Below are 16,075 nucleotides of genomic sequence, written 5' to 3'. Positions count from 1 at the left end.
AGATATTGGAGAGGTGTGTTAGGGTTGCTGAGAACATGCTACTGCTAGTGATCTGGGGTTTATTTGTCTTGAGTGCATTGAATAGTATCTGGGCAAGTAACATTGCTATTTAAATAGTGATATTTTATGATAGCTTAACAGTTGATCAAAGTACACAGTTTCAGGTGCATCAAAATTTATTTCAGGGGCCAGTTAGGGGATAGTTTTTGCTGCCACCACAGATGTAAGTGTCCTTTCTATTGGCAATGCCATTCCACCCCCTTTCTAATAGAATTGGAGAAGATATATGCCAAGCTGCGATGAAATTTTAAAAAGTTATTTATGACAAAGTATAGAAATACTTTCAAAATATTTTAATCTAAGCATGTGTTTTCCAGTGGTTCTGATCCTTAGAAACAACTACTAGTTGATTTATCTAGAGTCAGGTTTTCTTTAAGAATAAAAAAAGGTTAAATTCTGTTTTCAAAACTACTGCGACTTTAACATGCCTTTGACGTTTTTGAGAATGCCAATTTGTATTCACTTCTAGTAAACACCTGTGTGTTACATAGGGCTTGGAGTCAGGAATACTAAATGCATTTAAGGAGAAAAAGAAAGATTGCTCTAATTTGTATCAGAAGTTATTTAGGCTGGATACTGGGAAAACTATTGGAACAATCTAGGTAGGGATGCAATAGAGTCTTCCAAAGCTTTTGAGGGACTAGTCTACAGTATACATGGTCCTCTGAATACAGGTGGCTGAAAGTAGGTGAACAGGCCTTTGCATTTCTCTAATTCTATAAAAGAAGGCACGAAAAACCTAAAATGCAAAATCATAATCTTGTTTATTTCTTGATACAGTCATTTTCATTGATAAGGAAGAAAATAATTCATTATACTGGCTTTGATCAGAAAAAACAAGCTAATGCTGCATTCCTCATAGGCTCCTACGCAGTAAGTATTCAAATTTTTACATTACATCAACTTGCTAAACGTGTTCATTTTTCATACTCAATTTTTAAAACAGCGAGATAAAAACAATTCTTTTCTCTTGAATAATCTCCCTACTAATGTAGTTTATAGTAAGGTACCACATACTAAGACAGTTTTTAAAGTCTAGCAGGTGTGTGAAAGGAATTGTATGGGTTTGGTTTTTTTCCTCTCTGCTGCAATCTGTGCTCCTAAGAAATAAGACCACCACTGGAAAAAGATCTTTATGAATATTTTCATTTTAAAAAAATGACTGCTTCTTGATGTTTTTCCTTTCCCCCACCCACACATACTCTCTTTTTTTCTTTTTTAAAACAGAGAAATATTATCTTGCACAAAGTACACTATATCATTTTCCCATTGAATGCATGTTTAAATATACCTTTTCTTCCCCAGCTGCTTCTTTTCTAATGTAAGGTGATCTCTTCAGTTAACCTAGGAGAAGGAGCGAGATCATGTGGTAGGCTTAGAGCTGGTATGAGGCCTGGGAATATGCAAGGTGGCTGGAAATGTACTGAGCCAGGTCCCTGACTGTAGAGGGGAAAATTACTGGCTTTGCATCACAGCTGCATGTGTTTGGTACACAAAAGCGTAGTCAAGGAGTAAAATCCTGAATGCTTCAGAATGAAAGATATGATGTACTGTATTCACGTTCTGCTTTGACTTGTAACACACCTTGATTGTAACCATCTCTCTTGTTTACTGAGTAATAAAATGAAGCGGGAACCTGTGTGTTTTTGGATGTTGGAGATTTGAGGGGTCAAAGTTGATGTAGCCTTAGGTCATTCCTATTTATTAGCTGCAAGGCTATACTGTGATGCTGGCAGTCTCCTTGCTGCCTCTCTGCATCATGCAGGAGGTCCATTTCCTGCTCCCCAGGGTTCCTCTGTTGTCTGTTTTCTACAGCTTGGTACAAATTAAGAGCTAGATTTCAAAATGTGTCGTTCTTGGTATTTGAAACGCAGGTGCTTAGGAATGTTGCTGTAGACCTTTGCATTCTTAAACCACATGGAAACTGGTAACACAGGTTACTAAACTTCTTTGCAGTTAAGTCGTTACGTTGACAAAACAGTTGCAGCTTTTAGGAAAACTGCTTCTTCCCAGCGACTTGATCATAGTGGAGGCCCAGAAAGCAAAAGGGGACTGGCTTCAGTTATCAGCCATTATTTGGAAGGAAGTGGGTTTTGTTTTTCCCTGAATTTTTGTTCTGAATATTTGTGGTAGTATTTTGCAGCAAAGCGCCTGACATTTTCAGCTGAATTCACAGTACAGAAAATTAATGGTGAAACAGTCTAATACGAAAATACTGCAGTTGACTATGTAAAAGTGTACAAAAGACCTAACACAAATCTAATTTCTGATCATCCAGTAGCTCTGCCATGTTGCAATAACAGCATGCAGTTGAAAGGGAATGCTTGGACAGGCTTGAATAAAGCTGTAAGATTAATACGTATGGATTATGACAGTCCAAAGCACGGTGGTTAAAAATGGAGGCTGTTGGACAGAGGAGTAGGCAGTTTTTGCTTCAGAGAACTGCAGTGAAGGGGGTGGGAGTTGCAGGCTACAGAAAGGATGCTAACACAGATCCAGTTGAAGTATGACACAAGATCATGACTGACTAGCCAATGCATGTGGGAGGGCTAGTTGCAGACAGCTGGCATATGGCAGAAGGAGTCTAGTTAAAACCACTGGTAATTTTCAGAGTTCAGAGACCTGTGCTTAGGTTATTGCATTGTACAGGTTGAATATTTTGGAAGTTTCCGTTAAAGACCTGTGGCAAAGTGAAGCACTATGTGAGTATCAGTTTGCCCCCGAATGTGGGGGTGTCTGTCTTGCATAATCGCAAGTCCTAGATGGTGAGGTAGCTCTAGGTAGATGCTGATTTTCTTTCCAGTGCAACAGACTTTGGCTTTGGTACTGCTTTTTCTATAAAGCAGGGTACGGTTTCTTCCCAGATTGATGTGGGAGGGATTCCAGTGAAGGAAGATCACAGAAGACTATGCCCCTGAGGCTTACTTTTTTCCCCCAGTGCCCTTTGATGATCTTTCTTGAAGAGGCAGGCTTAATTACAGCACTCACTGTTGAAGTGTTTAAACTTATATGTCCCACGTTTCTGCTTTCTGCACGGAGAATTGGATTCTTCTCTATGGGGCGAGCAATGGTATAGGAGCTGCTCAGAATGCATGATAAATACATGTCTATACACATACTTCATGATTGAAAGGAAATATATTGAGGCCTTCTTTATTTAAAACATATGTAGGCTTAAGCATCCACCTACTTCTTCAGAGTGCTTTGCTTTCTAATGAAGAAGAATCCATCCATTGGTTAAAACTTCAAGAAGTTTTTCTGTAATTTTAGTTAATCAAACTGTGTCCTGTTGGTAATGCTCTTTGCTGCTTGAACTGAGTATCATAATTTAATTTCTGATCCCTTACAGTGTAAGTGGTAGGTTGCCACTGTATTTTGTTTTCTGTGGCTTGAATGTGTTTTGTTGTTTGATTTTGGGTTTTTAGCTTCATGATGGGTTCCCATTTCAGCAGTTTGCCTTAGGTTGAAGAACTGTGTGGTAGTGCATCAAGTTGGAGGAGTTCAGGTGGGAAGAGCAAGGAAGCAGAAAGGGAAAGTAGCCTTTGCAGAGGTATTCAGGGAAATAGTGCTTGTCTACGTGTGTTGTAAGGCCTTTGATAACTTAGGCATAGTTTTGGGTGCAAGGTGTTCTGTAGATGCAGGAGCTTTAAGATACTTATTAGGAATAAGAGGCTGCCAGGGTTTGAGGAATAGCACAGACACAGTAAGTGTGTCTGCTTTCTGGTCTTGTTGTCTTTTTTTTTAAACACAGTCACATTTTCACTGTAAAACTATAATGAACTGTGTATAACTAGTTCTCCTCTGGAACTTGTATGTCCTCATAAACATTGAATATTTTTATGCTAGCAACTTCCAAGCCTGTCATTTTAAGGGCTTGTTGACCTTAAATTTGTATTCTTAAACAAAATATTATTTAACTTCTGCTTAAAGGAACTGGGGTATATTACCACGGTTTATCATTCAACATCTTTTGTTTAAATATATATGAGTGTGTGTGTATATATCATGTTGGGGATATGCTTATTTTGATTACTAAGGCAATTACGAAGGTCTTCATTAACTGTGGTGAAGTGTAAGGGCAGCTGCTAGTGTTCTGGATTACAAGCAAAGTCTGTTCCCAGTCTTTTCTTCACAGTTGGTGTGTTTTAATGTTTCCCCCCCCTCCCCTTCATCTAACTTGTCTTTCTTTCCTCTTCAGTAGAGATAGTTTCTGAACTCTCCAGGCTACACACTTCTTTCTCCCCCCTCCCACATCTGCTGCTTCCTTCCAGGTGTACTTTGATGTGACAGCACAGCCTAACGCAAGCTACAGGGCTCTTCAGTATAACATGGCCTTAAAAGTGAAGAACAAAGTTTTCAAATACATTGTTACATATGTAGTTTTAGAATGAAATATGATTTTTTTGACTGAATCTTAACAGTTTAGATCTTAATCCCTTTATTGTTCATCTTCATCTATTTTAATTCTGTATTCTGTTTCATTTTTACAGATGATATACTGCATAATGGGAATAATATTCTTCTGTGTAGATTAGCACAAATTTGGCACGTTCAGCCACACAAAGGGTAGCCAGAATTTGGTGTGTTGGGGTTGAATGTTTACACTGTATTTGGGTGGAGGGGGTGAAGGGAAAGAAGGGGGGAGGGAACAACCTTTGTTCTTCACCTTTTAAAGAAAAATTGCTTTTCCTTGGAAGCTATCTGCACTGTTCAGGCCTTACCACTCTACCAAAGCAGCAGTGATCTTCTGAGTTGATCTCTACAGTGGCTTCTCTTGATTTTCGCCAGGACTTGGCTGTGGGTGAGGAAAGTCTGCTTCTTTCATCATTGCTCCTTCTATATTAAGAAAGAAAATGTACCCTCTCTGCCCTGTCCACCCAATTCCCAAGCTCCCCCCTCTCCCCTTGGCTGCATTAACTTAGTAACAGTGTTTTTTTTCTCAGGCCTGGCACTAATTATGTACTTGGAGGGTGACCCTCCGAGGGTACCGCCCCATGAACTGCTGTAATTCAGGTCACCTTCTCCAGGACTCATCTCTGTACTTTGTCTATTTTCTCATCTTCTTTCTTCAGGGTAAGCAGCGTTTCCTTCATCCGTTCTGATCCGTAGTACTGTTTTTTTGCCTTTTCAATTTGTTAGTGTCCTTCCTAGCTGTGGGCCTAATGTTGGGTAGAAGCTGGAGGTTGCAGAAGCAATTAGCACCGGTCTGTGTGATGTTGAACTGCTCTGTTCTTACCGTGGCATTTGCAGAATTATCTCTGGCTAAGCTCTGGGAGAGCAGGCAAACCTGTTTGTTTAGTGGTCCAGGCTGAGTGGTGGTAAATGGGTAACTGCGGCAGCGCTCAAATTACAGGTGGGTAAACCATGTTTACCCTTAGGTACGTTTTGGTGAGAGGTGCTTGTGCTTGACAAGCAAGTGGCAGAGACGAGATGGACAAAGTACTGGCCTCTCATTTAAGCAGAAATTGCCTCAAGTCTTTTTGGCTTTCTCTGTGTGTGTGTTCTCTAAAATGCTACCTTCTCTAAATTGTATTTGGGAAATCGTGGTTAGTCTTCATGACGGCAGCTTTTCCTGCTGTTTGTACTAGATTCTTCGTCACGATGTTCTTACCAGGCTGCTTGTCTCCATTGGAGAAGCAGCGTTGCTCTTTGGGGGTCCCTATAGCATTAGCTTGCTTTCTTAGCTGTCGTGAAGTACTGATGTGCCCAGCCCGGTCAGTTCCCAGCTAATAGGGTTTTATATACCTCCTCTCTGCTGTTTAAAAGGTAATTGGAGGTTTCTTGCTTTTGTTCAGGATGAACAAAGAGAGTTGCCAGAGACAGGCAGTTATTCCCTCTCTGCCACTTTTATCCACATAATGACTGTGTTTCTGCTACTGAAGGGACTGTGTTTCTGCTACTGTTGGCCACGTGTGCATTTCTTCAGTACACCACAAATCCATACAGGAAGCTTTTTATTCTAATATACTTCTATTTTAATTTTGCTGTATTTAACCTTTTCTTCTAAGGAATATTGCTAGAAAAATTTAATGTATTAACTGACTACTATATCCAGTGGAAGTTTTAATGAAGCAAAACATTTAATACCTTTACGTTACAGTAAAATTATGCATGTGTGTGAGCTTGTGTTTGAGTCTGGTCACACACAGTAGTTACTTGTATTTGTTCAGAATGGGTGCATTGTGATTATTTGCAGTTTACAGCAATTCAGGATATTTTGGGTGAGTGACATTTTTGGAACATAGTTGTATCACATGAAATTTGCTCGTGAGCAGTTTAAAATGAATCATCCCATTATTTCCTGCTTTTAAGTCAGTATGGCTGGTAAAATACATGATTTAGTTAGCAACCTTAAGTAGAGTTTGTAGTTAAGGGTGAGCAGGTGGATAAACTTGCTTACACTAAGCACATCATAGACATGAATTTAAAGTGCTATTTACAGACTTGATATAGTTTCTAACAATACAGCATATTTAAAGATCCTGTTCAATTTTCCTGAAAGAGCAACAAGTTATGTCACAGATGATTATTATTAAACACGTTTTGTCTTGCATGCAGTGTTACTATTTCACTTGGCAATCCCATGTATTGAAGATTAAGATGCCGTTTTCAACCACGGCCTCCTTTCCTTTTCTACCAGGAATACTTTTTGTCTTGTGAATACTGTTTTCATGATTGTAACGCTGATCTAGGAAACCTTTGTTTAAAAAATAGGGCTGGTTTGAAAACACTAATATGAATCAGACAGTAACATGGCTTGCTAAAAGAACTCTTATTCTGTGGTTGATTTTAAATGCTCATAGATAAAGACTGGGTCGCCTAGTCCTGCAAGCCCTTCTGTTTCATTCAGTGAACATTATAGCGGCTGTTTGTCTACACAGTGATGTTGGCAGGAGCAGTGCTTGAGTGCACCTTTCCCAGTGCTCAACGCTTGGACGGTTCTTGACCATTCACAGAGCTGCCTGCAGTCCCTTAATTAGAAACAGATGTCCTAAATGAAAAGGATGATTAGAGCAATGTTAATGGTTCAACTGCTAATCGCAAATTTCTGGCTGTATTTTGAAGTTCAGTAGGGTTTTTTTGGTATGCATAAAGAAAGCAAATTTCTGAATTGTTGGTACACAAGTGATTGCACAGTGTGACAAAATGGTATGTTAATGTGGGTTGAAAGATGTCAGTTCCTTATAGTAACAGTTTTCCTGGAAGGTACTTGAGTAGAAGATTTGTGAAGGATTTTAAGTGTTTTTTCGTGTGTATTTGTGTGTGCCTGTGTATGTAGATGTGTATGTACACCCATCTGCACTTGCATATAGTTGTAGGAAAATTCTAAAACCGATGCATCTGTACTTGTGGATGATTTATTTCAGGTCTGCTGAATATGTTTTTTTAAAAGCTGGGTGTTTTTTTTAAATATTTGCCTGACCTGCAGGAAAGGACCCCCTTGGGAAATCAGTGTAAAATTCTCATAGACTTTTCTCCATTTGTATATACAAGAATGGACAAAACCTATCCCAGAAAATGCCTGCTTTTGATAAATAACAGTTAATATAATTGCTTTAAATTTATTTTAATATTTTTCATCTTTTTAATAGTACTTCTTGTTGGTTGCTTTATTGGCATTAACTTAAGAAAAAACTTTACTTGTGAAAGTTTCTGTCATCTTAGAAAGCACAGCAGAAATACAACTTGTAATTAGCATCTGGACAAACTGGTTTCAGCTGTTGTATATTTTGATTTCTGGAGGTTATGTCTTTTTCCATTTCCCTTCCTTCCCCCAGTACACACCTCATGAATTTACAAATACATCTTTGTTTTGCTGTTCGTCAGATCAACTTTTCCATTCTATTCTTTTCTGAAACTTCGGTTCTGCCTTAGAAAGTCCTCTCTTTCAACACTTCTGTCTAATACAGGTCTCTCTGATCACTTTTTATTTTCTCTCTCATTTACTGGCTTTCTTTAGTCCTTTGTTCACCCACATAATTCCAATGAAATTGTTCATCTTTAAGGCTTTAGTGGCCTCCTCCTATACATAACTCTATTACAGTTTCAGTTTGTGTCAGGACTATGTTTTTGAAGTGAATCTTCCTTAAACTCTGCTCACTGCATTTTGGTTCACTTCAGGGAGCAGTCCAGGAGCAATCCCAACAGGTAATGGGTGTCCAGTCCACAGGACCAGACTAGGACTAGCTGTTAACGTTAAAAGCTGCTGGAAGTGTGGATGTCAGATCTTCAGTGCTGGCTCTCAGTTTACAGATGCATTTCTGCTGGTGCACACTACTTCCTAATGCAGATGTGGCCTCTGCTGCCTTGACTCCTGTTGCTTCCCTGGGCTTTGCTGCTCCTTCCCTCACTCCTTCAGTCTTACCTGGTGTTTCCACATCTGGAATTTGGTTCACCCACAACCTGAACCCAGGGTCACCTATGTTCAGCCTCCATTCAGCCTTGCTTGCATCCAAAATTTCCAGCTGGGTGCTCTCTGATTCTGATCTTAAGCTGTGACACAAACTGATCCTGTCTCCACTTTGACTGTCACAACTTCTTGTGTTGTGTTACTGCCAAGATACTTTCCCTGTGAAGTACGTATCTGTTTATGGTCTTTCCTGTTCTGTGTAGAGACTGAATGCCATTCTTCCCTTTTGAAGCACTCCATGCAATTGCACCTGTCCAGATATCCTCATACTAACCCCATTTTTTTTGTAAGCCACTTTTCACTGAGAACACCATCTGAGCATTTCATCAATTACTGTCTCTGCAACTGTTTGTACGTCCTATCTTGTGTGTATAGTAGTGTCACAGCTGAAGTGTAGCAGGATCTCCCTTTGTTTCAGAAAATTCTGAGAAATCCAACTTGAAGAGCTTGCTTCCTCAGTGAATGTACTGTGTATTGCTTCAGTTGTACAGCAAATAGTGCATATTTTTGCTTAGTAGCTTGTCCACATTGAAAAATACCATCTTTTTCCGGTGTGCTTTTTGTATGTACTAAGCGATAGTACACACTGGATTTTTGTGTCAAAATCAGGTTGGCTTTTTCAAGTGTCCTTGCATGTAGCAAGTGTTCATATAGCTATGTTAAGGAAAGTCTATACACACGTGTATGTATGTTAAAATGCTGTTTCTAGCAACTTCACTGGTAATGTAGTTTCAGAAGTTGGGTTTGTGCTTGAGAGCTAACATGTTTCAGTATACTATAAGGTTATTTAGACTTAATACAACACTTAACATTATGGAAAAATCTTGCCTCTTGCAGCTGTTACACTTGCAAACAAATGCTTCTGTGTTGAAGCTTGTTTTCTTTAAGAAGCTGGTGAAAGCTCAGCTGAGATACAAGAGAACTCCTTGGTCTTTTTGAGCTACATGCACTTACAGGATTAGCTGTATTTCTACTTGCCTGTTTTACAAGTAGTACTCTCTGTCTATTACCCAGCCTTACAGCACTGAATCCCAAGTTTTTTCCAGGTGACTCATTTCTGGCTACAAACTGTTTGTGCTGTTTAATTACCTTCTGTTTGCTAATGCCATTTCCATTTCGTGTCTCTGGTTTGTAAGTTGTGCTGCGGCAGGGCTCTTTTTCTGATAAGCAAGCAGTGCTAGATTTATATCGTTGCTAGCAATATGTGTTCACTGTGCTGTAAGATGCAAAGTATGACTGCATCGAAGCACACAACTTGAAATTTCTTGGAACATAACCTTTGTATCCAGTTCAGGCAATGAATATGCCTGCAGAATAGAAGGTGAACTCTGGCATCTGAGGAGCAGCTCTTCAGTCATATTGTGGGGGCTTTTTAAGTCTCTTTTATATTCTGGGTGTGTGCTTGCAAATATAAAGGCAAAAGTCATTTGTTCCTCCCCAGTGAAAGCACTCACACAAAACATGCAGTTTTCATTGCTTAACTAAACTACTTAAACAAGACATGTTTTTTTCTTTGGTTTTGCTAATTGCACAGGAAGAATGCTTAGAAAATACTTAACATAGTAATTGAATCAGAGGAAGAATGAAAGGGGTCACCTGTTGCCATGTATGTTTTAGCTGTCTGTTTAGGATATGTTTCAAGCTGTGTTTGGTTGTTTTTTTTTTTTTAGCAACATCTGTTCCACCTCCCATTCTCACCTCACAAGAATGCATGTGTATGTGTGTGTGTTTGTGTGGGGAGAGAGGATGTTCAAGGTATGTTAAGCCATTTGTTCAAACTGGCTTTGCAGCAGCATCAAAGAAATTTGAAAGGTGATGCTAAATTTTAAAAGAAAAAGATGTCAAAAGCAACAGAAAGCAAAAATGCCACACTTAGATTTTTGGGGGATGTTTAATTAATACTCATTAGGATTCTTACTTTCAACAAAGCTCTGAGGAAAAAGGTCATTAATATAAGACATGTATACACTGAATGTTGATGAAAAAAATAACTTTCTGTAGTGTTAAAACTTAGTTAATGCCATTTTAAAGAAAAAGTATTAACGTGAAATTACTGAATATTGACCTGTTAATGACAGCTTGTTATTAACAGTTGTTATCTCCTGGCCATACTGGGGATGGTGTTTGATGGTATTGGAAGACATGATTTGCATAAAAGAGGAGTTTTACGGTATTCTTTAAGGAGACCTTAGTGTTAGAGGCTGTCCAAGAGGGATCAGGCATGTCATGATGGAAGACCATATGGATATTTGTCGTGAGTTGGCCCTTCATGAATTCTTCTCTGAGTGTTTATTGACAGCAGAAAGTTTGATACATAGTGCTTCAAGTATGTTACCTCATTCTGTTCTTAGGTTTTTGCTTCCGAAACTACAGATTTTTTTTTTTTTTTCTTTATGGCATCTGGATTTAGTTACTGGATACTGCTTCACCAGTGCAATGGAGAAGTACAGGATTTGGAATAATGCAAAAGTACTGCTTTAGGAAAATCAAAACATACATGAATTACTGTTTTAATCTTGTCTGCTGAGTGTACACACTGTTTTGTAGACCAGATGATTCATAGCTTTTCTGATATCTCTGTGGGCCTTTGTGTTTTGATTTACATCTTAAAGCTTAATTAAAAAAAGAAAAAGAATCTACAAACTGGTCCAGCAGAGTTGCAGTAGAAACGTGGAAGAATCCAAACAGACAGAAGCTTTTTCACTGTAGCCTGTAGTTGAACAACTCCTGCACAAATCTATAACTTCTGTTTTAAAATACATATTCCTCTAGGTTGACCAGTATTTTATACTGTTTATGTTAGTTTTATTGTTGCATACCTTGCATACATTTGTTCTTGATGCCACTCTTTCCCAGTACTTTTGAGCTCTGTGATAATTAATTATGCCTTCTGTAGTAAACAAGTGACTTGTTGTTATTAATATCAATCTTAAATAATCTTTGTATTTTCTTGTCTTTTCCCACAACAATAGATAATATACCTGAGAGAATCCCCAGAAGATGTATACAGGCTTATACTGGCTGGAAGCGTTTCATATCTTCCTTTCAGGTAAATAACAAGTTATTAGAACTTTCTGTACCTTGATATTTTGAAGAATATAGCATTTACCAGTAGTAATTTGGAGGGGTTTTTTTTGCTGAAGTTTTAACACGTGACAATTCACTGCCTGAGCTTTGAGTGCAGAGTGCTGAACAGGGGTGTTAGCAGCTGGAACTGAAGTGTACTGACAGAAGGTGAAGGAGCCATGCTGCTTTGTATGCACTCTTGTTGAGCTTTTTGAACTACATTGCTTCTGGTTTTGTGCCAGTAGTTGATAGTTAAAAGTATCAAAATATCTGTCATTCATCACAAATGGCTTGTAATACTTTTAGCACTCCATTTTTTCCACTTGTCAAATGTATGCAGCAACCCACAAATACTGTTTTGTGCATAAAGAATGCTAGCTAACCTCATATGATTTAGTGTAACTTCAAAGTATTTCTTTTTACTGATGAGGAAACGCGTAAAACCATTGGTTCATGGTTGCTTGACCCTGAGGGAATTTGATCCTAGCTGTTTCAGACCACAGACTTCTCTTTGTGGTACATGCTGTGCTGTTTAATGTAGCAAATAAAGTTGATCCATCATGCAGAGGAACAACTTCTTAATTTCCTCCAAACAAGAGTATCCAAAAGTTGGACTAAACTAACATTCCGTTGGCTGCCACAATATGCAGAAAAGAATGGCCAAAAAGCTTTTTAGGAGGCAAGTTTACTGTCCAAATATATTGCTATGGGGTGATTAATTCAGTCCTTGCTTGTTTTCTAGCTCTCTTGCCAAGGGATGGGCTTTTGATGATCTGAATTTCTATTACTTCCCCCCTGCCACCACCACAGTATAATGGTGTAGTAGCACCTCTCTTTATTTGCATACTTCCATCATCCCATTTCTGACTTTTACATTCCATTTTTATATTCCCAGAAGAACAAAAGTCATCCTTAGGAAGACTGTAAGGTTTGTTTCTGAATATCATAAAGGGGTATGTGGGTGATGGAGATAGTAGCTTTTCACTCAGGTCCTATAACCTGCCCAAATTCCCAGACCATCACTTCAACAGCACTACTGAAAGAAATGCGAAGATGTGTTACATAATAAGACTTACTGAGAGCTGACTTCTGAAGACACGTCCAGCTTCTGGGATAAAGAATGCAGTCTGCTGAAGTATCTGCAAACTTTACTATTTTCTTGAGTTTACTAGTGCAACTAAACCTGGTGCAAATAGAGGAATTCAGATTATGTTAATGATCAACTGAGTTGTTGGTCTGGGCTCTGTTCCTTTAAGATCTTCATCTCTGCAAAAACAGTACCTTCCCACAGAATAATAAAAAGTCAGTCAGGTAGTTGCTACTTAGGGTCATTATCAACACGAAAACTTGCGCAGCAGGATGCAAAGAATTTCTTTTTTCACTTACAGAATCACAGTGAGGTTGGAAGGGACCTCTGGAGATCATGTGGTCCAACGTCCCTGCTCAATCAGGGCCACGTAGAGCCGGTTGCCCATGTCCACATGGCTTTTGAATGTCTCTAAGGATGGAGACTCCACAGCCTTTCAGGGCAACCTGTTCCAGTGTTCAGTCACACTGAGAGTGAAAAAATGGTTCCTGATGTTCAGAGGGGACCTTCTGTGTTGCAGTTTGTGCCCATTGTCTCTGGTCCTGTCTCTGAGCACCACTGAAAAGAGCCTGGCTCTGTCATCTTTGCATCTTCCTTTTAGGTATTTGTATACATTGATAAGGTTCCCCCCTGAGCCTTCTATTCTCCAGGCTGAATAGTCCCAGCTCTTTCAGCCTTTCCTTCGATATGAGTCCCTTAATCATCTTTGCTGGACTCTCTCCAATATGTCCATACCTCTGTTGCACTGAGGAGCCCAGAACTGGCCACAGTACTCCAGGTGTCACCTCATTAGTGCTGAGGAGAGGGGAAGGATCACTGCCTTCAACATGCTGACAATACTTTGTCTAATGCGGTCCAGGATGTCATTAGCCTTTTCTGTTGCAGGGCACACTGCTGACTTATGTCCAACTCTGTGTCCACCGGGACCCCCAGGTCCTTCTCTGCAAAGCTGCTTTCCAGCTGGGCAGTCCCCAGCCTATACTGGTGCCTGGGGCTGTTCCTCCTCAGGTGCAGGACTTTACATGTCTCCATGTTGAACTTCATAAGGCTTCTGCCAGCCCATTCCTCCAGCCTGTCAAGGTTCCTCTGGATGGTGGTACAACCCTATGGCATATCAGCCACTCCTTCCAGTTTTGTGTCATCAGCAGATTTGCTGAGGGAACTCTCTGCCCCTTCATCCAGATGATTAATGAAGTTGTTGAACAAGATCAAATGCAGTACTGACCCCTGGAGTGCACCGCTAGTTCTTGACCTCCAACTAGACTTTGTGCCGCTGACCACCACCATATGGGCCCAGTCATTCAATCCACCTGTCTGCTTGACCAGCCCACACATCACTAGCTTGTCTGTGAGGATCTTACAGAGACAATGTCAAAGGCCTTACTGAAGTTCAGGTAGACAATATCCACTGCTCTTCCCTCATCTACCAGGCCAGTCATTTCATTGTAGAAGTTTAACAGATTGGTCAAGCATGATGTTGCCTTGTTGAATCCATGTGAACTACTCCTTATGATTTTCTCGTCCTTAATATGCCTGGAAATGGTTTCCAGAATTAGCTGCTCCGTCACCTCTTTGGGGATTGAGATGACACTGACTGACCTGTAGATCCCTCGGGATTCCTTCTTGCCCTTCTTGAAGTTGAGGGTGATATTTGCTTTCCTCCAGTCTTCAGGCATTTCTCTCAGTTGCCATGATCAATCAGAGATTATTGAGAGTGGCCTTGCAATGACATCATCCAGCTCCCTCAGCACTCATGGGTGCATCCCATCAGGGGCCATGGACCTAGGTATGTCCCATTTGCAGAAGTATTCCCTGACCTGATCCTCGTCCACCAAGAGTACATCTTCCTTACTCCAGTCTTTCCCCCTGGTTAGTGGGACCTGGGATTCCTGAAGGCTGGTCTTGGTAGTAAAGACTGAGGCAAAGGTGTCATTCAGTACTTCAGCCTTTCCGTGTCCTGTGTAACCAGCTCCCCTGTCTTATTGAGCAATGGGCCCACATCTTCCCTAGTCTTCCTTTTGTTGCCTGTGTACTTACAGAAGTGCTTCATGTTTTCTTTGACATCCCTGGCCAGATTGAATTCCACTGGGACTTTAGCTTTCCTAACTTCATTCCTGGATGCTCGGACGATGTCTCTATATTCCTCCCAGGTTACCTGTCATTGCTTCCACCCTCTGTACGCTTCCTTTTTGTGTTTGAGTTTGGCCAGAAGTTCCTTGGTCATCCATGCAGGCCTCCTGGCATTTTTGCCTGCTTCATATTCATTGGGATGAACTGCACTTAAGCTTGAAGGGGCTGATCCTTGAATATTAACCAGCTTTGTTGGGCCCCCCTTCCCTCCAGGGCATTATCCCATGAGACTGTTCCAAGCAGGCCTTTGAAGAGACCAAAGTCTGCTCTCCTGAAGTCCAGGGTTGTCAGCTTGCTTTTCCCCCTCCTCCTTGCCCTCATCATCCTGAACTCCACCATCTCATAGTCGCTCCATTCGAGGCTGCCTTTGACTTTCACGTCCCCAGTGGGCACCTCCTTGTTGGTGAGTATGAGGTCTGGCAGAGCACTGTTCCTCACTGGCTTCCATATCACTTGGAGGAGGAAGTTGTCACTAGTTCATTGCAGGAACTTTTGGATTGCTTATGTCCTGCTGCATTGTCCCTCCAACAGATACCAGAGTGGTTGAAGTTCCCCGTGAGGACCAGGGCCTGTGAATGTGAGGCTGCTCCTGTCTGTCTGTAGAGGGCCTGATCCACTTGTTCATAGAATCATAGAATAGAATCATAGAATCATTTAGGTTGGAAAAGACCTTTAAGATCATCCAGTCCAACCATTAACCTAACATTACCAAGTCCACACTAAACCAGTTAAGGGTAGAGTAGCAATTTCATGTTTCCTGGCTTGGTGGCTGCATTATTTATAATTAAAGGAAAAACTAGGAATCATTAAGATTGGAAAGGACCTCTAAGATCATCAGTCCAATCATCAACCCAACACCACCATGCCTACTAAACCATGTCCCCAAGTGCCACGTCTACATGTTTTTTGAACACTTCCAGGGATGGTGACTCCACCACCTCTCTGGGCAGCCTGTTCCAATGCTTGACTACCCTTTCCATGAAGAAATTTTTCCTAATATCCAATCTAAATGTCTCCTGGCACAGCTTGAGCCCATTTCTTCTCGTCCTATCGTTAACTACTTGGGAGAAGAGCCCAACACCCACCTCACTACAACCTCCTTTCAGGGAGTTGTAGAGAGCGATAAGGTCTCCCCTCAGCCTCCTCTTCTCCAGACTAAACAACCCCAGTTCCCTCAGCCGCTCCTCATAAGACCTGTGCTCCACACCCTTCGCCAGCTTCATTGCCCTTCTCTGGACACACTCCAGCACCTCAATGTCTTTCTTGTATTGAGGGGCCCAAAACTGGACACAGTATTCGAGGTGCGGCCTCACCAGTGCCAA

The 16,075-nt window shown here is 40.7% G+C and overlaps 1 protein-coding gene across 8 annotated transcripts in view; it reads left to right on the top strand.

The window, feature by feature from the left end:
- The window catches only part of CDC14B (cell division cycle 14B), a 48,023-nt gene that overhangs the window by 9,861 nt on the left and 22,087 nt on the right, over nucleotides 1-16,075 (top strand). For all 8 annotated transcript variants that reach the window (XM_075726474.1, XM_075726468.1, XM_075726470.1 and 5 more), the window contains 2 exons: nucleotides 841-933; nucleotides 11,443-11,519. In XM_075726474.1, the coding sequence (XP_075582589.1) occupies nucleotides 841-933; nucleotides 11,443-11,519 (170 nt within the window). The remainder of the gene's footprint in view (nucleotides 1-840; nucleotides 934-11,442; nucleotides 11,520-16,075) is intronic.

This window comes from Pelecanus crispus, chromosome Z (genome assembly GCF_030463565.1).
Source record: "Pelecanus crispus isolate bPelCri1 chromosome Z, bPelCri1.pri, whole genome shotgun sequence".
NCBI lineage: Eukaryota > Metazoa > Chordata > Aves > Pelecaniformes > Pelecanidae > Pelecanus > Pelecanus crispus.
This window is presented reverse-complemented; position numbering and strand designations above follow the sequence as displayed.